Source organism: Grammomys surdaster, unplaced genomic scaffold, assembly GCF_004785775.1.
Source record: "Grammomys surdaster isolate TR1022 unplaced genomic scaffold, NIH_TR_1.0 66, whole genome shotgun sequence".
Classification (NCBI taxonomy): Eukaryota; Metazoa; Chordata; class Mammalia; order Rodentia; family Muridae; genus Grammomys; species Grammomys surdaster.
Window position 1 is genome coordinate 1036488 of NW_021604568.1, and position 23710 is coordinate 1060197.

The 23710-nt window shown below is 42.4% G+C and overlaps 2 protein-coding genes across 2 annotated transcripts in view; both read right to left on the minus strand.

Annotated features, from left to right (window-relative positions):
• Positions 1 to 6139, minus strand: part of Tll2 (tolloid like 2) — a 114296-nt gene extending 108157 nt beyond the window's left edge. Inside the window, exon 1 of the mRNA XM_028775450.1 lies at positions 5971 to 6139. Coding sequence (XP_028631283.1) covers positions 5971 to 6139 — 169 coding nt within the window. The remainder of the gene's footprint in view (positions 1 to 5970) is intronic.
• A 3577-nt stretch (positions 6140 to 9716) lies between these two features.
• Positions 9717 to 23710, minus strand: part of Tm9sf3 (transmembrane 9 superfamily member 3) — a 54550-nt gene continuing 40556 nt past the window's right edge. The window contains exons 10-15 of the mRNA XM_028773539.1: positions 22787 to 22926; positions 20000 to 20068; positions 17036 to 17182; positions 16210 to 16293; positions 16012 to 16088; positions 9717 to 13986 (exon numbers count right to left, since the gene is read on the minus strand). Of these exons, the coding sequence (XP_028629372.1) occupies positions 13919 to 13986; positions 16012 to 16088; positions 16210 to 16293; positions 17036 to 17182; positions 20000 to 20068; positions 22787 to 22926 (585 nt within the window). The 3' untranslated portion in view covers positions 9717 to 13918. The remainder of the gene's footprint in view (positions 13987 to 16011; positions 16089 to 16209; positions 16294 to 17035; positions 17183 to 19999; positions 20069 to 22786; positions 22927 to 23710) is intronic.

Here is a 23710-nt window from a genome sequence, read left to right on the forward strand (position 1 = left end):
TGTTTACTTTATTTTTATTGAAATATAGTGAATGTGGCATAAAACTTACCCTTCACTAGCTTTCATACTTCTTTAAAATTAACTGTTTTTATTTTGTGTGTGTGAGCATTTTGCCTGCATGTAGGTCTGTACACCTCTTGCACGCCTGGTGCCCACAGAGGCTAGAAGAGGCATCAGATGCCCTGAACTGGAGTTACAGATGGTTGGGAGCCACCATTTTGGTCCTGGAAATCAAACACTAGTCCTGTGGAAGAGCGGCCCCTCTTACTTTTGAGACACTGTTTAACAATAGTGAATCCCCAACTCTGATTATGCAAATATGAGACCACTTACTGCAAGCGTTTCAGCAAGTGAAAAGGACTTCCGAGCACCTGCTCCATCCTCTGATGACATAAATGCCAACCTCTGGGTACCTCCTGGTGCTAGAAACTGGGCTCAGAAACTGAGGAAATGACTACCACTTAGTCCCTGTGGCAATCCTGAAAGCTGGATGATTTCTTGGCAACTGAGAAAACAGGGTGAGGGCGGTTCAGTAACTCCTCACACTCGCATAGCCTTGTAAAAGGACAGACAGGTGGACCAGATGCTGTTCCTGCCTGGAGACTGGAAAGGCATTTAACGTACAAGGCCTTAGAGAAATTTAATTCCATTAAATCAACCATCTGCCCACCAGCAAGGACCTTATAGGACAGAAGAGGATTTAAAGGAAGACGTAAAAATGCCAGCTGCTCTCACCAAGGTCTGAGCCTTAGGAGACTGATAAGGGATAGAAAGACAAACTTCCAGGAGAGACAACTTGACCCTACTGTCCCCTGCCTCCTCTCCTGACAGTCTTAGGTAAGGTCTGCTGCATGGCCCAGACTGAGGGCAAACATATAGTTCCTTTAGCCATGAACTCAATCCACCTAAGGCTAGCATCCTTCCCACCTCCCTCATTCAGCAGATACTGACAAACATCACAGTGAGCTGGATGCTGCTCCCAGTACCAGATGCAGAGACTGAGGCCCAGATATCAGAAAGTTGAATGTTCTGACGTTACATGAGGACCTGGAGGTCTGCTCACAGTAGCTTCCCCGAAAGGTCTCTGGGTGAACCTTCAAAAAGACCTCATTGGTAAGACGGGTGGTGGTGACAAACACCTTTAATCCCAGCACTCAGGAGACAGGTGCTGTATCTCTGAGTTTGAGGCCTGCCTGGTCTACAGAGTAAGTTCCAGGCCAGTCTGGTCTACAGGGCAAGTTCCAGGACAGCCTGGGATACATAAGGTAACTTGAAGCAAATGAGAAGGGTAGGGCGAGGCTCTAAATTCTAGACAGAAGTGAGATTTGAAATCACGGACAGAGGCCAAGGATAGCCCAAATTGAGTGATGAGCCATTTGTCACACTGTAGCTCTCCCTTTGGCTCTTGGGCCATCGGGGGCCAACAACCCCACACATCGCATTTGAATCCAGCACCCACAGCTGCCCGATGCCTTTGGCATTTGCCAAGCCACTAGCTAAATAGTAAGCAGGTGTCAGCAGGCTGGCAGCCAGTTCCCGTGGATTTACACGGGCTGCCGGAGCAGCTCTGCATCAGGAAAGCCTCATGCAGGCAGTTTTGGTGACCTGAGTCCCAAACTCTCCAAATCAACCCTGGGAAGCTGCATGTGTCCACTGCCTATCCCCAGTTTTCTACTTTAGAACCTTGCCTAAATCTAGATGACCCAGTTAATGCCCCCCAAGAGCGTGGCAGGCCAGTTTTGCAAATCTGGTTGCAACACTCCTTCATCTACTTGCTTTTCAGTGTTATTTTTACAGCTATCCCCATTGGTGAAAGGGAGTCATGCTCCAGCTGGGGCAGGGGCTTGTCATGAAGCTGGGTGTGAGGATGTGAGGTGGTCAGCAAACTCCCATCCGCTCCTCTTAGATCCACTGAGAATCCAGGTGCTGCGCTGAGAGGAAGAACCAACAAAGCCACATGGGGAGACGACCTGAGCATCTCCAACCATCCAATGAAAGGGCAGGCTGTGGGCAGGCACAAGGGTCGGGAGCCAGCAGGTGGATTCCAGCACCTCATTGTCCATCCTGCAGGTCTTTCTGGCTGACACACACACACCACCCTATCTGTTCTTAATCCACTAAGGCACGATTATCATGGTGTACCAGTCAGGCTGTTGTATACTAAGTGAGGGGTGAGCGGGAAGCGGGCTCACAACAAAGGGCTACAAACTTTGGATTCATTTCAGTCTTCCATTCTCTGCTTAGATGATTCTAGGAGGTACTTGGAAGCGACTAAGAGGCCCTGGAGGATTCAAAGCTCACCACCTAGAGCAGCTATCTGAATCCCACTCGCCTCGTTGAATTCTTCCTTCCCTGCCTTACACTCCAAGCTCCTCCCCTTGCTGTTCCTTGGTTCACCCTCCAAATACCCAGTATACACACAGGTCCTCGTTTGTGGCCCTGATCCTGGTTACGTTAAGAGGCAAAGGAGGTTGCTACCACCTCCATTTTGCAGCTACAGAAAGTGATGAGTAGGTAACCAGCACCATGTGTCACCAGCCACACAGACAGGAGGGGCAGGGATGGAATGAGGAGACAGCCCCTGGCTTCACTCAGCTGAGGACGAAAGGATGAGGGCAGGGCAGACAGGGAGAATACAGCCAGCATGGTGATGCAGAAAATGTCTGAGTTCTTGTATAGTGCCTGACTATGTGGGCAATATCTAAGGAAAAGCCAGTAATAGACTTATGGACCAATAAACACTGTGCCCAGAAGCCCATGGCTGCTCCTCATCTGCATGCCAGGAAGATTCCCACTCCCCCATCATCTGACTTAGTAACCACCCTATTTACTGTCAGTAAATTTAGAATTGATGGTTTAAAACGGCATCCAAAGCTTCAGTCATGAAGATGTTCTTTCAACACGTCTCTGGAAAATCTGTTTATAATGTACCCAACGATGGACATATCTTTCTTTCTATGTACTCTAACCTGTCATAAATCATTCCTGTCCACCAATGAGGACACAGAGACACAGGGAGAGCAAGGAATTCGCCCCAGGTCATGCAGCTTGTACATAGGAGAGTAGGTGGGAGTTGTTAATGGTTGTTAATGGTAAAGTGTTAGAAACGTTAAACGGAATGTGGTGAGACGGTAAATATACCATTGGTTGCAGCACATACTGTAGTCTGTATCACTTCGATGGTTAGGCTGGAACGAAAGTCACAGAAACACAGAACACCGAACGGGGAAGAGGTAGGGGACTCAGCACCAGTCCCTACATGGTGTCATGTGGGTTCAGGGTAAGACAGGTGACACATCAAAAGAGGAGTTTCTTGGTTAGTAGGATGTCATAATAGGCAAAGGCACCTGCTGCCAAGCCCTGTCAATCCCAGGACCACACAGGAGAGAAGCAGCTTCCAAAAGGTGTCCTCTCATCAACATGTGCATGCCGTGGTACACCAGTGCACCCCACCCAGACATAAAATAAATGAAAAAAATGTAATTTAAAAATGTTTAATAAGTGAGAAGCTCCCCAGATCTGTCAGTTTGGAGTCCAAACAAATTCAATATGTCCATTCTATAGGGGAAAAACCACGGCCTAGAGCAGACAGAACTTGTCCACCGAAGGGTAGGGAATCGAGCCAGGATGCTTCCCTCTGCATTATGGATGCATAGAGAAATGGAGACCCACACTGGGAAGGGACAGAAGGAAAATGGTTTAAATGTGAAGCTCTGAAGCAGGGACCAGGAGCTGGCCTTCTAACTAGAGCTCCTAGGGAGTTAGGGGTTCCCCTAGAAAGGGATAGAGGCCCTTTCTGAAGGTAAGCTTTAAACATGCTACCAGGAAATGCAGTTCCCCCTAGTGGGGAAGCTGTCATTCCACTAAGACTTTGGCAAAGTGCCTCTTGTTTTCTGGCCTTCCTTAAGGGTGCTCCCTACATGACAGAATTCGAAGGAGGATCGGTGGCCTGAGTTGTGTTCTTGCTGCAGGTCTCCCTTGCCATCGCTCTCTTCCGGCTGCCCTTGGCACCAGGTTAGTCCAGGGAGAGGCCCGGAGTGGGAGTGGGGGCTGCGGGCTGCAAGGCTCCAAGGATGGCTGCAGAGGATGCACTGAAGCAGCTGGACCACACGCAGGCTTCTTACTTTCCAGCCCTGCCTGCCCATTCCATCCAGTCTATGAACAGTCAGAGCATTTGTGTCTTTGTTCCCGACATTTTCTCTAAAATCACTGGATAGCCAATAGGCAAACTTGCCTCGGGGGTATCCTTGGAGGCTCAGACCAGGAGAGAACTGGCAGTCAGATCTGCATCTTTCCCTCTGGATCTGCAGCATCTAGACTAGCATCCTACAAACACCCAGCCCGTTTCTCAAACCAATCTCCCTCCTGGCCCCACTGGCCTCTACTACCTCCCAGAGGTGGCAGGTGGATGGGACAGGTGTGACTCTTGCCCCTCTTCACCTCTAAGTTAGTTCAAGCTTAGTTGATCTCCTTTTAGGACCAGGCCACCATTCTAACCGTGCTCAGACCATCCTGGCTAGATATCACAGTCAAGCCATGGTGCCTTCATTTATCCAGAAATCATCACCCTTTCTATTTCCCACCCGGAGCCTCATATATAGGTGGATTCTTCAGGCATCTTTCCTGTAGTTAAGACCAAGTTCCCCACACCCAGCTTGACCTTCAACATACACAGGCCCCTCTGATCTCAAGAACACCTGAGGCCTTCCTAGGAACCTCATCTTCTCCAGACAACATGCACTGTGAAGTGACGCCAGCCTACATACTAGAGCCACCTCAGTAACGGTAAAAATAAGGACAATGCCCTACTTGATTCCAATGGCAAGAAACTCCCACAGGAGTCCTCGTATTTATCTTCCAATTTAGAGATGAGGAACCTGAGGCTGGGAGAGGTCTCCATGAACTAAGGGAATGAAATGCATTGGCCCAGATCTGGTGGGCCACTGTGCCCAGAAGAACTACTCTGACCTCTGACCACCTCAAATATTCTCAAGGCCTCTCTCTTGCTTCCTATCCCTTATTTTTTGCCAACTGGAAGTAAAACATTGGGCAATGGACAAAGGAAAACACTACTGGCGGGGCTCCGGGCCACCATCCAGGAGCAGCCTGAAGGTGGTCTGAGTCCTGCGCCTCTCTGGGTCTCAGCTAGTAACTGCTCCTGATTTTGGATACGCTTGGGTCCTTGGAGGATAGACACTTAAGGAACCTTTGCTGCGATGCTCCATCACCACCCTCTACCTCTCACACATCCCAAACAGGGTTGGTAGCTGGAGGGAAGCAGGCCCTGTAGCTGGGCAAAGGTTTGTGCTCAAAGGCTGGCATGCCCGGTGCTGTCCTGGGGCGCAGCTTCCTGGTGGAATTAGAGCACCTGCTGACTTCCAACTCCGAAGGGTGCTGAGGAGATTGCAGGGGGTAGGGATGGAGGTGCGGGGAGGCTGGAGCAATTCAAGTCCTGGGCGTTTTCCCTAGGGGACTCTTCCTTCTGCCTCCTGTGAAGCTTTTCTGTCTGTCTTCTAATCTCGTCCCAAGAGTAACTACAGATCTTGGGAAACTTCGCGGGAAACTTCCAACTGCTGTGAACTCCGATGAAGCCAGCTATTCCATCGGAGCCTGGAGCGCCACACCGAGCCAGGCTGGGCTCCTGCAGTGTCTGGAGGTAGTGGTGCCTAGAGGCTGACAGGCGACCTGAGCCCACAGTGACCCACACAAGCTTTGCTTGCTACATCCGCCGGGATTCCCTATGGGACCGCGGCTGCCACCCGATGTGCACTGCTAACCTGGGACCATGATATCCTCCTGTACTTGGAGGAGTATTAAAGCAGTTTCCCGCAGACATTGTCCTCCCTCTCCCGCGGGAGCCCGGGACATCTCCCAGGAGCGGAGTGGCCCGCCTTGCCCATCACTCATTTGCATTTCAAAGGCAAACTTCTGCCAGACTTGCCCGGAGACTAGGACAGCGGTGGTACCTACCAGCTTTGCAGGGGTCGTGGTAATGCAGCTGCTGCTCCGTGCCCTCCTCGCCTTCAAAGGCTCCGTAGTCCAAGGCGACATTCGAGTGGTCCCCAGTCACTTCAGCACCGCGGGGCAGCGGTAGCAGCAACAGTAGCACCAGGGTGCCAAGAGCGGCCGCCTGGGGCATAGTGGCAAGGGGTCAGTGGGACCCGAGGGACTTAACGTGCACAGGAAGCTCAGATCCAGCGAGACACCATGTACAGGGTTGGTTGTGGTGGCTGCTGCTTGGCTTCTAGGCACCTGTAGGGTACCGAGCGAGCCCAGTAAGGCGTTTCCGTCTGGCCTGGACACCCGGGAAGCCGCTGCTCAACACGACTTGCCCAGAGGCCAAGGCTGCGGTGGCTGCGATTGTGTTGGCGGCGGCAGCGGTAGGAACAGTGGCCGCTCCGCCCCTCTCCACCAGGGCTGGACCACACGCCCTTTCCAAGGGCCCCGGACAGCCAATCACTTATGCGCCCTAGGCGAGGCCCCTCCTCTTGCCTGCACCTCGGTAACTTCGGAGGAACCCAAGCAAAGCTAAGATGCTGACAAGTGCTGGGCCCCCCGGGGCGCGCGCCTACCTGGCCGACTAGAATCTTGTTTTGACACTGTCAGGCGGGCAACACTGCTCCTCAACACTGAGGCTAAGCTTCGCGCCCTACTTCATTCTTGTAACTCATTTCACAACTCCCAGATGCACGCATGGCAGGACGCAGGAGGGCCAGCAGCTTAGTCCTGTACACCTCGCTGTCAACTTCCTGCTTTCGAAATTCGCTACTCTGCTGAATGCAGTGTATCTTACTTGCCTCAGTAAAGGGGAAAAAAACAAAAACAAAAACAAAACAAAAAACCCGAGGAGCAGGGTTTTCTCCCACTCTTTCAACAGCCCAGGTCCCGCCAGCACAGGTGCATGCCGCAGCATCCACCAACCCCTAAGTTGTGGGTGGGACTGGTAAGGAAGGATAAGGATGACCTTATCCTTCAGTAAAACTGTCCCAGTCTGGGATGTTTTTGGTAGTCAAAGACTAACAAAGGAACAGCACTGTTATTTAAAGTTACAGACTACCAAGCAAGCCTTGGCGTTAGTTTGATAAAATAAAAACGAGTGATTCTTTAAACCTGGTTATTTTTGTGCCAGTGAAAAACATGCACCCAAATTATTTAGGGGGATAATCAGACGTTATTTGAAACTCGCTTATGTGATGTACCTTCAATGTAGAAACTGTCAGAACTGATCCACTTTGACAAACACTATTACTGTGAGGATGTTCAAAGATCTTTTTATACAAGTAAATTGCCCTAATCAAGCATTATAGCACATCAATGTACTGTGAAGATTTGTGAGCGTATCGCATTCAGATTTTTTTTAAAAAAAAATTTAATACAAGAAGATAGACTAAATTTCTCTTTGAAGCTTGTTACCACATGGTTTCATAGCTGCTAAATGACAAAGCAGTTAACGGGTCCAAAGCTGGGCTTTACACCAGGCTCCAAATGTCTCACGCTATCATCATCTGGCTCATCTATTAAGTAGAACAACAAAATCCTTCAAACCGGGACAGGTAGTGATTAACCAAAGGAAGAATGTTACATTAAGTATTTCATTTGGTTCTGAATCTCACATAGAAATGGAGGGCTGACCCTGTCCGAGGCTGTCATCAAATGAACACAAAAGTTATAGCCAGGTTGGGCAAGATCTGCTAGGAGCTGGCAGGTGTGAGGGGGGACTTAAGGGGAAGAGCTGGTACCAAATGGCAAGGAAGGCCAAGTGGCCACTAAAATCGACCCTAGGTGTAGGAGTTTGAATGGCATTTCTGCCTGACGTCTGGAAGGAGTCAAACTCAACGCCAGAGTTCACTAGATGCACCCCAGTGAAGGTCACCACCTGTCAGTAGATAAGTCCACAAAATCGACATCTAAAGGGCTAACAAACTTCTGTGACACTTCCAGGCTTCCAGATGGCCCTATGAAAACAGCCAATTGGCTTCCTCATTAACAGAGAATTCTGGAAAGCAGACATTAGAGGCTGGTCTTTGGCATGCACAGAAGCTGGAGTTTTTATTGCCCCTAATCACCACCTGGTGGGTTAGCTGCCAATCTCTTCATCAATTCCCTTTATCCAAATATTTTGAAGACCCATGTTTAGATAAGCAAGCCGCTCGGCTCTGTGCCAGGCTTGTTCGGATGGTTCTCTGGCTGCTGACCAATAGGCACCACAAGCTGGGACTGTCAGGAAGTTCAGGTGGGAATGACCAAAGAGGAATGTCCAATATTCTATCACTTCTACTAATCCATTACACCATTACACACACTAGACTCATAGCAAGCTAGTATGGATTTAAATCTTTTCCCCCTTTTTTGAGACAGGGTTTCTATGTAGCTCTGGCTGTCCTGAAACATGCTACGTATACCAGCTGGCCTCAGAGTCAGAGATACTCCTGCCTCTGCATCCCAAGTGCTGGGAGTAAAGGCACATACCACCACACTTGCTTTTCACTTTTGAGACAGACTCTTGCCAAGTTGAGCTCAAACTTGTGGTAATCCTCCTGTCTTAGCTTCTAAGTGATGGGATTATAGGCCTGTATCATCCTGCTCTGCACAAGTAAACTAGAAAGTGCATTTCAAATCTAAATCCAGGGTTGATTGGAGAGACGGCAATCATCAGTCAAGAGCACTGATTGTTCTTCCAGAGGACTTTGGTTTAATGCCCGGCTCCACTACCATCTGGAACTCCTTGGGCACCAGGCACACACAAGTTGTAGAGGCATACATGTAGGCAAAACACTTATACATATAAAATAAATAAAAATCTAAATCTCATGGGGAAAGTGGAGGTCAATTTAGAACAGGCTTGATGACCTCCAACTTAGTACTACTTTCTCCGCATCTCTGTGTTACCTCTTCAGCATCGCTGGCCCCGTGGAAAATCTCTAAGTGGTCGTTTAAAGTCTACGTCCTGTTCAGCTTGTCGTATCTTCATTCCTTTGCCCAAATGCATCAGATTTTGCAGCTGCTCAGACTCCTTCAGATCTATATTTAGTCTCCTTTACTGCCCTACCTAGGCCAATTTCCCACTCCCATCCTTACCTTCAGAACAGGCAATGAACCTTGGAATAACATTAGGTACTTGGCTCGTTCCTTCCTTTATACCACTGAGGTGATGCACTGAGTTCTCTGAAGAAGGTATTTAATTACTGTTAGAACTATGTCTGCTTTCCAATCAGACAAGATCAGAAGACAGCCAAATCTACACTAAGCAACCTAAATGGCTGACAGTGGTTCAAAGCTTATCTGTAAGGAGAAGTCAAGAGAGTCAGGGAAAGAACAGTGTTTAAAAAGAAATCTTATTCACAACACTATTCTTTCCACTTTCCTGTACATTGTTTTTTCAAAATACAAAAGAGGAAGGAATGGAAATTAACTCTGAAATATTAATCCCTGCATTTCAGGAGTCAGCAACCTTTGTTCTGGGGCCACTTCTGTGGTAGGATCACAACAGGGCATGCCCTAGGGTTCTGTACGTATTGCTCTGTAATGCCTGAGTTCTCACAGACCGTATGAGTCTTCAACATAAACTTAGGTCTTATCTGCTGAGTCCTGAGTTACTAATTGTGGGATGGATGCCATCGGTTACATCTTGACAGGTAGGCTGATGATGACAAGTTATCCCTCACACCTCAATTTACCTGTTTCACAAAGGAAAGAAAGCAAGCATCCAAGGGAAGTACATTTAATTTTTTATTACTTTTTTTTAAAAAAATGCAACTTTAGATAAATTAACAGACTAGATTAGAACCTCAATTGTATCTGATACATTATATGAGGGATTTCTATTACTAAAAAGCCAACTGGAATACGGCCTACACAAACCCAGAGTGTATACAAAATGGAAGTGATATGGGCAAACACCATGTCTTCCCCCTGCTGACTGTCCATGGAAGTTTGTAGGTTCAAGGTGAGCACAGATGAGAAGCCCAAATGAGATTGTTTTTACAGAACTCTGTTGTTCTTCAGAGAACCTTTTTCCTCCTGACATTTAGCTCCTACTTAGAGCACTAACAAACTTTCAAACAACCTAAGCTGATGTGGGATAATCAACAAACGGTACCTCGTCGAGTCCACCAGAACTTCACCAGCAGCCTTTTATGGCAACTGTGAAATCACTTTTTACCTTTACACACTTCACACACGGCTCCAGTAGGAACGTTCAATGAGGAAACCTTCAGGCATGCTCATCTGAACCAGAAAGCATGCAGGATGTCTGCAGGTGTGTGCCCCTCTTCTGTTCTACCCTTTCTGCACATCTAGTCTAGTCTTCAATAGTCTTTCAAACCACCCGCTGATCACTCTACCAGTTAATATACAGCTTAACTACAGAATTTACATGATAGAAAACATGAACATCCGTGCTTCTCAACTTCACCACTTCTATCACGTTCAAAAAGTGAAAGAGAAAGAAGCACTAAAAAATGTTCACATCTGAACTTAGAACCCAGATGGAATGCAGTGTGCAGGTTTCTACAAAAGGCTTTTGTCCCTAGAATTCATGTATAGAAGCCCTTCGGTATGTAGCGATTCCTAAACAAATTACACTAATATACTTTTTCCTTTTTATATTTGTAAAAATTCAGTAAGTTTAAAAATAACATCTGCAAGACATTTGGCATAAAGTGATTAGTAAACATTTAGGAAACAAATGCTATATCAAAATGAGCACAATTTGTGGATAAACCCTTAAATCAAGTGACTTCTGGAAGAACTGGAATTTGCAGCAACTACCTTTAGAAAGAGGGCCACCCATTGTTGGTGGAAACACGCAAGCATACCAGCCATGAGGTACAGATAGCAAATACAATGATTCTAAGGGCGTGGGTTTCTCCACAAACCACACTAGCACACGGTAGCATCTCTCTAGCCAGCTCCTTACTGTTTTTTCCTACTTTTGCACTTGGGAGACCAGTATAAGGATGTCAATTTCTAATGTAGTTAATTTTCAGGGAGCATGCTTAAAGATACAAAGTATATTCTTAGTTTTCGATAGTATTCAAACTATCAGCTGACAGACTGAGCAGGTATTAGTAAACTAAATACAGAATCAGTGGAATACAAAAGCCCCTTCTAATTAACATAAGTAATATTGTTTGAACTATTCTACTAACTGAGAACTAGTGAGAGCTAAGCCACCTATGACTTACATCTTTTTCAAGATATACATTTATGTCACTCCTGTGTGAAGTTATAAACCAATCAATACAAGTCATTTTATAAAGGATCTTTCAAGATAATTTATATCCATTTTAATGTTCTTAATACATTTAAAAATTATTTTTCATTGCAAACTTCAGAGAACTCCAGAGCTCAACCTAAACCTAGAACAAATAAGTGCATGTGAAACCACCATGTTCTCTGAAAACTCTACACTTTACCTGCACAATTATGAAAAATATTTTATTAAGACAAAAATTTGCTGTCTAATTCATATATACTCTATTAGACAGAAAAAGTGTTGCTTCATTTTTAGAAATAGGATGTCATGTAGCACAGGACAGTCCTGACACTATGTAGCTGAGGGTAACTTTGGACTTCTGATCCTCCTGCCTCTATCTGTTGAATGCTAGGATTGCAAACATGCTCCATCACGTCCAGTTTATCCAGTGTGGAGGATTGAACCTGGGCTGTGTAAGCTAGGCAAGCACTGAGCTACACCCCCAGCACATAGACTAAGTGTTCTTATATCAGAAATACTTTACATGTTTAAACATTACATGAAATAAACAGTGCTCTAGTTTAAGATCATAAGGGCAGGCGAGAGAGAGAAATAAGAATTAGTAGGTGACACTGAACCCAAAACGCTGGGTTAAAGATGACTGACCATAGCTCTATTCACATTGCTTACAACTTGCTTAAGGTTAAGAATCCAAACCCCACACACTAAAGATGTCACACACCTCAGTTTAAGACACGAGTCCATTGATTTATAAAAATAACTCTTGTAGCCCTGAATGCATGAGTTTCACATTAAGGTTTAACACAGATGATCTGAGTCTTTCTAAAACCACCAATATACAGTACAGTTTTGGGAATCTGCAGAGCAAATGACTAAATCAGAAACTCAATGGTTCTAGGAAAACTCCACAATATGGGCAGATCCTGAAATATATGTGCAAATTAAAATAATTTCTTTCAGATCACTGTAGCCTTCCTTCATTCATCATACACTAAATGAGCTGACATTGCAGTCCCTTCTACTTTACATGGCACAGCAATCCAATGCATGTTTAGACTTGTAGGTCACAATTTCATATAAAGGAAATACTTATGCTTTATTAATTATATGGAGACAAACATTCAGCCTTTGTTCTTTTTTTTTTTTTCCTTGAAACAGGGTCTCCCAGAGTTAAGACAGAACTCACAGAGTTCTCTAGCCCACTTCTCAAATTCTTTACAACCTTCTGTCTTAGCTTCCCTGGTGCTAGGATTATAGGCATAAACTATCTACCTGGCTCTGAGTTTGGGGATTTTTAATGAGTGTCCTTTGTATTTGAAAAGTATGCTTTATAAATATATATTTTTAAAGTGGCCTTTTGAGCAGGTATCTTCAAATTATAAACACATCTACTGTCACAAAACAATTTGGTCAGGAAATTTTATTTGAACATTCTAAAGCAATAATGCTTTAGATGTTACTTAAATGTCCCAGACAGGATTAACAAAATTAAATGTTTCTAAATTACAAATTTAGCTCCAGTAGGAGTTTCATAAAAGAAGAAAACAACCCCCTCCCAAAAGAAGTATGACACACACATTTTGAAGAAACCCCAATGTTTCATGCAATGGTAGGCAAGATGTAAAAGGCCACCCAAACCCATACGTTTCTACACCAATCATCATCCCAAAAAAGACCTCCAGTCAATCTGTACATCCAAATGCATCCAGGAACCTACACCTACATGACATTATTAATGTTATATACATTTATTGCCCCCCTTGTTTTTTTTTTAATAATTTCTTATGTAAAGCCTTCATTGAAACCCCCCAAAAAAAAAAAAAAAAATGTAAAACAAATTGAAGGGAGGGAGGGGAAGATAATCACTTTAGACATTCAGTTAAAATGTAAATTATCTAAATCTCCAAATGTTTAATAAAAACAAGCATCTTCTCCATTTAACACTTTGCTTGCTATCTATACAGTAAATTGTATTAGAGAGTACCTCTCTATTTTCATACTGTGTCTTCTTTGGATGGAATTGAGAAAGCTGGTTAATTTTAAGATAAATAAATGAGGTTGATCCAACTAAGATTAAGATGACAGCAGATATATTCCATGCAGAATTTAATAGTTTTTAATTTTGTTTTTTGTTTTTTTTTTTTTAAAAAAAAAAAGATGCAGTTGAATGGAGGGACAACTGAACAGGTCTTTTGAACCCAGGTTCAATACATAAAAATGTCCCACAACACATCAACAATGGCAGTAAAAATAAGAGAAAAAGTAATCTTTCTGGAACATCATTTTTCAATAACATAGAAACACCAAGTGCCAGGAAGATTTCTACTTATGGAATTTTAGCATCCAAGTTTCCCTCTAGTTATTTTATTGGAACAAATACTTTAAATAAACTATTTGTCCTCTTCACTGAAGAGAGCTGGTCTATTTCATCTTTAATGAGCTAGTTTGGGGAAGATTAGCCATGTACTGTAGTAATGCCTACTGCATAAAATCCAAGCATCTGCTGTGAACAGTTGGAGAAAGCAGTCAGTAAGAACCTAGGATCAATGGAAATAGATGTTACTTGAAGCCATCCACAAGAGACCCACAAAGTACCCAGTGTTAAGCCCACATCTCTTCTTGCGATTATTCTTCTTTGCTGTGCAAGTTCCACCCTCATGAAAGAGAAACTGATCCGGAGTCCCCGGCTGGCCCAGGCGTCTAGTCAATTTTCACATTAGTATAGATTTTTCGAACAAAGGCACTTGTTCCCATGTAACCAATTGCTCCTGCAAAAAAAAATTACATAAATAAATAACATATTTTGAAACAAATAAAATGGAACCAGGGTCTGCCATTTACAGATACTAAAATACTCTCTGTTCTAGAGAGTTCTATTGTTTTTTCAAGGTAACGTTTTTATGTTGGCATCCCACAGTATTGTCTCTCTGAATTTCTTTCTTAAATGGCATCATTTGCTTTAAAGGCATCTGTTATATATAGCCAAACCTATGCAACCATTTAGAATCAAATCACAATTACTATTAGTATGGTCAGGAACTGGATTAATACACCATACAAAAGAAAGAGTGACTTGATAATGACAAATGCAGCCCATTAATGCAATGCTACCTTTTTTTTTTTTTGAAACAGTCTCACTACGTAGCCCTAACTGTCCTTGAATTCTGAACCTTCTGCCTTATCCTTGTAGGTGCTTGTATTAGAAGTGTGAATGGCCATGCATGGCAATATCAATCTATACTTCCAAAAGCACACAGAACTGTAAGAGGGAAGCTTTGGGGATCGAGAGAAGCAAGACCCAGTAGTGCTAAAGCTCTAGAGAAAGTACGTTCTCATGTCTCCTTTTTATTTGTAAGTTATAAAAACTGTACAAAAGATTATGTACTTCAGGGAATAGACAAAAGAGATAGGGAAGTGGGTTAGGAGTTTTAAACTGTTGGTTTCAAACAATGAATCTTAAACAGGGTTCAAAATTTCAGAAAGTATTGTGTTAATGAAATACTTCTGTGTCTAAAAGCGTGTAGCACATGAAAGTTACTTAATCATTGTTTGTTGAATAAGTGAATAAATGGCAGATGAATGAATGAACAATCAAGTAATCTTTGTAGACACACTCTTGGGGAACTCTGTTTTGCCTTTTAAACTCAGGACTCTTTGGACAGGTGATCAATGACCACTCTTCACTGGATTTATTCCTTAAATTAATTTTCTACTAATTAATTAATAGTACACATACACACCATCTAAGCAGTCACTCTTCTAACAGTACTAGGATTGAATCCAAGGGTTTTTGCATTAGACAAGCTCTCTGAGCTACACCTACAACCATGAACTATTTGTATTCCCCAAACTGACAAATCTCAAGGTAACAAAGCAGATGAGGAAAGGCTTTTATAAAGGAATCGCTGCTAATAAACAGAAAAAAAGTACGAGTTACAATATTATAACCACCAATGAATTTCTTAAGGTAGGCAGTAACTATCAATGGCTTCCAACCTCACATACATCTCATGCCTCCAATAAAAATCTACAACCATCTATTGTAGCATTCTTGGATAAGCATTGAGTAAAATAGGTTGTTTTTTGTTTTAAGCTTGAACTACTATTTTAAAGAAAGTGTGCAATGGAGAGTTACATGGCAAAATACCTCAGGGATACAATCAGCCAAATTCACTGTGGAAAACTAAACAGGTATACTGCACCCACTGCCAGTAGCTTGTGCTGCCTCCTAGATGCTGTATTTTTAGCAACAGAAACTTCTAAACAGAAATCATTCAAGTAACACCTGACAACTGCTGGCATTACAATCCTTTCCAATGACCACATGCTTTAAATACCAATGGTAAACGGCACCATGTGCCACACACTTGTAATCCCAGCTCCTTGGGAGGCTGAGGCTGTGTCCTCAAGTTTAAAACTAGCCTAAGCAACACAGAAAATCACAGTATCAAAACATGGCAATTCCCAGTATAAATAAGAAACTACTCATAAGAATTCTGTGCTATGTAGCATCATTAGAATGAATACAAAAAATTGAAATTACTCAGCCAGCAGACCAGATTTTAAGGGAGTCAGAAAGTATGAAGTCAAACTGCTGAATTCATTTTGGTTCTCCTGATGAAGCAAAAGAACAGCATTCCTTAGTTTTTATTTAATTATTACTGGGTGAGTCATGTGTGCCATAGCACGTGGAGGTCAGGACAATGTTTTGGAGTCGGTGTTCTGGTTTCAGCTTTATACTGGGTTCCAGCGATCAAACTCAGGTTTGTCAGGCTTGAGCAGAAAATACTTACCACACATTATCCCCAAGGCTGTGCTAAATACCGCCATATATCCAAAGTAAAATGATGTTTGAAATAAGCCATACATCCTGAAATACAATAAAATAATATTCAACACAAAAGACTTTTCTTTCAATCTGAGGATTTTACACTGTTTTAAAGGACAAGTGTAGTTCCCTGGGTAAGACATAAGAGAAGAACTCAACTTACTTTGTTTTGAAAAAATAGTAGTAAAAGGAATACATGTAAACATAGATTGCAGTTGACGCCGCAGAGAGAAAACTCGTCCACTGCCTGGAATAAAAACCGAAATTAAAACTAATTCTGCTTTTGGAATCAATGACACTCAAAATTTTAAGGCAAAGAAGTTTACAAAAATATCATTAATAATTCTGCATACTTAAAAACAAATACTTTGTACCTGATGCTTAAAAATATTTACTATTTAATATTAAGTCTAGGAACTAGAAACTCCTGAGTCTGGTCAGATTCTGAGTGACTTTAAATACTCCAGTTCCCTTTTTAGACTTAAGTTTAAAACAGAAAGATGCTTCCTCTAAGCTCAATGTAGAACACTTTGCAGAAATATCTCAAACAGGACAAACGGTTCTGACTAACACTATTTTCCCATAACCTTTTCATCATATTTACAACTAGAGAAAACGTCCCTCTACTATCTTTTGTATGCTTCCATCTTAGCTGCCTCCCCATGGCTCGGACTGCAAGTGTGCACTGCCCTGCGCAGGCCCTCTACTCTCCAGCAACACAATTCTCTATAGTCCTCCCCTCGGCTTGACAAGTTTCAGAGGCAAACCTACTTTAAGATATTAGCATAGTGGCTGGGTGTGGTGACACATACCTTCAATCCCAGAACCTGGAAGGCAGAGGCAGGTGGATATCTTTGACTTTGAGGACAGCCTGGTCTATATAGCAAGTTCCAGGATAGCCAGAGTTACAATAAAGAGATCCTGTCTCAAAGGCCAAAAAAAAAGAAAAAAGAAAAAACTCCCGAGAGGTTCCACCAGCGCGCACTTACCACCTGTAGTCCTCTGCGTTCAGCAGGAAGTACGTGCAGACGATGGTCACGCAGACAGTCACAATGCACAGGATGACCAGCACCAGCATCATGAAGCCATAGACATAGTAGATCTTATACGCCCAGAAGGACGTGAAGATGAAGTACCTGACGAGAGACAATGAGGGCATCTTGACGCTCACCTGCCCTTGCCACGACTCGTCTAAGTTCTCACTTTCATGTCCCTTAAAAATCACTATCACCCTTCCTAGTAATTCCCAACAGTTTCTCCTAACTCTCATTTATTAAATATTAAATATATTTTTGTGATTTTTTTAAAGAGCAAACTCTTTAAAAAGGCATTTATCTCTGAACAAAATGATCAAATTAGCAGCTTAAAGAAGTTAAAATGTGGAAAAGAACAAATCAGAACTGCCCCATCTACATTTGAAATATAAAGTCAATTCCTTCATTCGTCCATTTTTTAAGACACAACGCTACTCAAGTAACATATTTCACATTTTATAAAACATTTTATTAAATAGAAAAACAAGTGATAAACTGAGAATATACAGGATTAGAAAAGAAAACCAACATACGAACCAGAAAGTCAAAGTCGGACAGAGACTGTCTTCAGAGGATAGTGAGATGAAGAGCAGTAATGTTTTTTATTAAGATAAAAAAAAAATCTCTTTAAAATCCATTGCTCAAACATCCTTAACTCAGAACAGGGTCCTTTAGCTCTTTTTAAAAAAATTCTCTCCTGTTTTATAATCCATTTATTTCAATCACACCTTCTTTCAAAAACTATTTACAGATCCCTTGCTACAGATTAAGGGGTGACGTGGAAAAGTTTGGAGAAAAGAAGGGAAGGGGGAAAAGTAATTTTATACAATCTCAAAAAAGAAAAAGCCATTTATTTTATTTACTTATTCTGAAAGCAAGTGAGCAGTAAAGATCAGCATTGTAAGGGAAATATCACCACAGTCTAGGGGATTACTCCCTGGTGGAAAGCACGGTAACAAGCCGACCCTGGCCTCTCTGATGTGCACTTCCAGGTGCCCACCAAAGCCTGTAGTATACTTACAGTTGATAGGCAACAAAGGACACCGATCTACTTATGTATTTATACTTACAAGTTGTGCTGGTTATGCTCTTTGTCAACTTGGCACAAGCTAGAATAATCTGGGGAGAAGACCCTCAATTGGGGGAATGCCTCCATCAGACTGGCTTTCAGGCAAGCCTTTGGGACATTTTCTTGCTGATGTGAGAAGCCGAGACCACTGTAGGCAGTGCTACCCCTGGGCAGGTGGTATTGGGTAGTACACCACAACACCAGGCTGAGCAAGCCAGTAAGCAGGATTCAGTTTCTGCCTCTAGGTTCCTACCCTGATTTTCACTGTGGATTGTGATTGGGGTGTGTATGCCAAATAAATTCATCTCCCCAAGCTGGTATTTTATTAGCAAAAGAAAGCAAACCTAAGGCATAAATTGGTACCAGGAATGAGCTTACTGCTGTAACAGACCTATGTAATTATGGGAGAATTCTCAAAGGAGTCTGGAACTTCGGGCTGAAAAGTGAGTAATGTTCAGGGCTTTAATGGGCTATTGTGGGAACTTGAAACACATTGAGAAAAGTGCAGATAACTGAGACCTGGCTTAGGAAGTTTCAGAGGAAATATTCTATTGGGCTTTTTCTGTGGATACTTTGAATTAAGAATCTGCTTTCTGGTCAACTGGTGCTTAAGAATCAGCTGTGATTAACAAGACATGTACCACTGAAGTGAAACCTTTGCTTTACTGAACAATTAATGCTAGTTAATTAAGAAAGGACAAGCATTACTAAAGTGAAGTCATCTGGGAATATGTTCTTGTTGTCGGTACAAATGGCTGTGGTCCAGAGAGGCCAAAGCTGCATCTTGCTGTATCTCTAGCTCACAGCTGAACTTGGGAACATGAGTCTTCAGGACAGTACTCATTCTGGAGGCATGAAAGCTCAGGACTGGAGAGGTCATGGAGAGAAGGCCTGGCAGCGAGAGGTCAGAGGAGCCTTAGCGTGAGCACTACTGTGCAGCACTCTGGAGCCTACACTGCTCTGTGGGTGGCAGAGCCAGAGGCATGCGACTACCCAAGCATTCTGGAGCCCAGAAGGTTGTGAGTGAACCACAGACGTGTAACACCAAGTGGTTTGTACTGCTAAGAGTCTGGTTTGGGTTTGAACTGATTGTGATTGTACCCTTGTTCTTCTCTCTTAAGAGTAAGAAAGTAACTTTTGATTTTAGAAGAGTATACAGTAAACATTTTGGACTTTTAAAGAATTTTTACATGTTTAAAGTGTTGAAAATTTTAAACACTATAGGACTTTTATAGTTAGTTAAGTTTTATATTGGGTGATTAATACGAGATCTTGGGGATAAACAAAAAAGGAAAATTATGGTTACATAGTGATGTATCTGTGTGTCAACCTGATAAAGGGTCAATTGTGCTGGTTAGATTTTTGCTTTTTAGTTTATTGGTTTTGTCAGCTTAACACCAGATAGAATAATCTGGGGAGACTGAGAAAATGCCTTTATTAGACTGGCTTGTAAGCAAGCCTCTGGGGCCTTTTCTAGTATAATAATTGATTTAAGAAGGCCGGGACTACTGCCTGGGTAGGTGGGGTTGGCCTGTATAGGAGAACAGGCTGAGCAAGCCACAGTGGGTAGGAAGTGGGGCAAGCCAGAAAGCAGGATTCTTCTGTGATCTGTTTCAGCTCCAGCTTCCAGGTTCCTTTATAAAGTACCGTGACTTACACTCTCTAACCCTGTGAGTTAAATAAAATTACTTCTTTACAAAAGTTGACAACCTCAGTATTCTATTACAGCAGTAAAAGACTTCAGAGAGACCACCTTATCTGATGATTCCACACCAATCTAACATACTCTAATTCTTAAATTCTTGTTCTAACGACATCTTTCAAAACACAAAAACATTGCCAAAACTTACATTTCAATAAAGATTGAACCAAAAGGTAAAATTCCTCCCAGGCAAACAATAACTGCAGGCTCCATAAACCTGAAAAAACATTAAAATTAACAGTACATTTCTATTACGATTTTCATATGTACAAATCTTATTAATAGGTGATATTTAATACTTTAAAAATCATGTCAATGGATAAAGATAAACCAATAAAAAGAAAAACCAAAATCCAAACAGGCGTAAAAATGTGAGTGAAACTTCAAATTAGTCATCAACTATATCCAAACTTGAGCCTGAGTGAATGAAGTATTTGAGGAAGACACACTGTTTCTACAGGCAGCACAAGAAAAACATTAAGTATTTATTCCCAGTTCCCCAGCATTAATGACTTCTGGGAACTCTATAAGCATTTACTTACAGAAATTCAAAGGGAGGGAGGGGGAAAAAAGAAAAGAAAAAGTCCCAAGGCCCCGATCTGAAACAAGCTCTCTCTCTCTCTCTTTTTTTTTTTTTGAGACAGGGTTTCTCTGTGTAGCCTTGGCTGTCCTTTAACTCACAAATCTGCCCGCCTCTGCCTCCCAAGTGCTAGGATTAAAGGCGTGTACCACCACCGCCCAGCCTGAAAGAAGTTCTCATAAAGGCCTTGCCAGTTCTTTATCTGCTGTCTTCTTGGCTCTAATTCTTTTCCAACAAGTTAAACGGTGAAGGTACTGTCAATTCTGATTTATGAGGACAAAGAAAGACTAAGAAATAAAATTCAAACTTCATCCCCTCTAGTTAACATTCCTGAGGGAAATCATCAACTCTCTACCTGGAATGCTTCAACTCCACGTTCTCTTTCCAGCAATCGTGGAAAGTTCTCAAAGCCTTCCCTTCGCATTCCAGGAAGACTCTACTCCTTCCCCCCATCAGGGTGATTCCTGAACATCCCTCCACCGCAGAGCTTACTCTACTGTACTGAACTCTCTACTGACTTACATCAGACGCCATTAACTAGACTGCTGGCCAGAAGATGCTACTTGTCTAGGTATTCCCAAGACCTAGAACAGCACCTGGACAAGCAAAGATACCAAACTGCTAACTCTGGGGTAAGCAAACTTAAAAAGTAAAACAACAACAAAAACAATCTCAAAATGAGAAGAGACAAAGAGGAAAAACAAACTTGAGTCACTTATTATCATCTTCCTTGTTTTTATAGAAAGCCAAGGTCCTGAGGTTTAAACTGACCTATCCTAGGTAGTCATCCAATAAAAAGGACTCAGATTTTGGTTCCCATGTGATTAAAAACCAACAAGAAAATGAAGCAACAGTCGAGGCTTCCTACACCTAAAAGAGGCCTATCTATGGGCAGTGAGGGCACACGTTGCTCAGCCTCTCCCTGGAGTCCTTCCCAAAGACCTCCTGTGCTTTCTGACTAGGCTTCTGCTTTTACCCTTTCTTCCCAGCAATAAGTTGAGCACAAGGATATTAATGGGACCTAGTAATCTAATACTGACTTAGGGGGAAAGTAGTTTAAAAAAAAAAAAAAGTAGATTCAAAACTCAATTCCAAGTTTCTTATAGGCACCAACATAACAAAGACAAGCACATAGTAGTAATTCCTAAAATTGGAATAGCTTTTTGACTATGGGTCATAAAACTAAATGTGTACACTGTAAAAATTCAGCAAGAGTAAAAGGTTTGTGAACATTCAATGACCAAAAATCAACTCAAAATCAAACAAATGTGAACCCAAGGTGTTTCTGGCAGTGCTCACCCATGCTGCACCATGGGACTTCATTGACCCTTGGTCCTGAATACTTGAATGTGCATACTTGATGCCATGCAACACTGACCAATGCTATCTGAAACAGAGCTCCGATTCAAGTCTACCGTGTAACAAACTGCAATGTTTACTATTCCTACAAAGTTTTCTGCTTATAGAAACATAAAGGTTTAATCATAGAAAACAAAGACTTTTAGTGTTTTCTCTATTATTTTTTAGCATATGAGTATCAAATTAGTATATCTTTGGATTGTTTTGTGTTCAAATATTTAATTACAACTGGTCTCTATCTTAATTTATCTCTCAATTGGTAGACTTATATGGGACTAAATAGGCTAATGTTTAGAATAAAATATCTGGAAAGAAAAAGAGATTATAAACTAGTAGTTGGCAGACTTTTCAGCAATTGAGAGGCTTTCAGATTTTGCTGGTGATATGGCCTCTGTTATAACTACTGCTCTGTCAACTCTGATGCTAGAGAATAAAAAAAGTCATAGGTAGTATGTGAAGACTGGGTATGGCTGTGTTCCAATAAAACTTTATTTACAAAAACTGGGAATGGAGCCGGGCGGTGGTGGCGCACACCTTTAATCCCAGCACTTGGGAGGCAGAGGCAGGCGGATTTCTGAGTTCGAGAGTTCAAGGCTATCCTGGTCTACAGAGTGAGCTCCAGGACAGCCAGGGCTACACAGAGAAACCCTGTCTCGAAAAACCAAAAAAAAAAAAAAAAAAAAAAAAAAAAAACTGGGAATGGCCACATGTGACCTGCAGGCGTCAAGAACTGTTGAAGCTTTACTTCCCACCCACCTCTACACACTAGCATATTTATCAAAATTTTGATATGTGAATCGCACCAATATTCAGAAAGTAAAATACGGGCATAGCCTATTATACTCTTTACAATGAGGATTGATGGGAAAAATGAACAAATTCTTAAACTTATACAGTCATCTGCATAAACACAAGCCGCTTCTAACATTGTATGCACACAACAGCCTTAAGAAGTCACACACTGTGACACAATCAAAAAAACTTTAGCATCTTTACCATTTTTTCTCCGGGATGGGACGAGGCACGGCATTGACACGACAAGGGAAGTTGGGCTGACCTGACAGATTGCGGCCCAGTATTGTACCAACGAGGTTTAGAGGAAGGATAACAAAGAAACAGATGCAACACACGGCCACCTGTAAATTAAATAAAAAAGTGTGTGGTTACTCAGAGAACAAAACCACTAATAAAAACAAGTAAGAGAGACACCTGAAAACTCAAACACCCTTTGATCACAGAAAAAAATGTTAACTTCTAGTAAGGGCTAAAACGACTCAAGGAACACACTACTGGAAACAGAAGAAAATGTTCCCGCAGAATCAAACACAAGCTGAACTCTTTCGTCCCCACCTTCAGCTCCCACTGTGCCTACGCTTCAGGGCTGCCCCTAACAGCACCTTTTAGATCTGTCCCTGTCGACTGTCATGTTTTTGAGATGTCTACTCCTCATCTTTCATTATTGTAACCAAGTTGCTTGATTGGACTTACTGAGTTCCTAATATGCACAAGGAGTTCCCCAAAAGCTAGTCCCCTAAGTATAAGGTGAAGAACATTGAGAGGTGAGGCTACCTTTCCATGAGCACACAGCTAGTACATGCCAGCCCAAAATTTAAATTCAGATTTGTCGGGCTGGGGGTACTTTTCTCTCCTATAATACCTTAGGACACTAACAGAAACATGTGCATGTGTGATTACTATAATAAAATATTCCAAATATTCCTTTGCCCATTTAAAGTCTAAAATTATAGAAAAGGCCATAATTATCAAAATGTTTATTTTGTGGTATGTTTAGAGGACACAGACATACTTTCTTCTGCAGAGTATCTGATTAAGACATCTCTACTATGGAACAGTAAAACAGAACTGATTATCTCTAAGATCTCCGGATTCTATAGTTGGAGTGTATAGGAATGCTGAGTA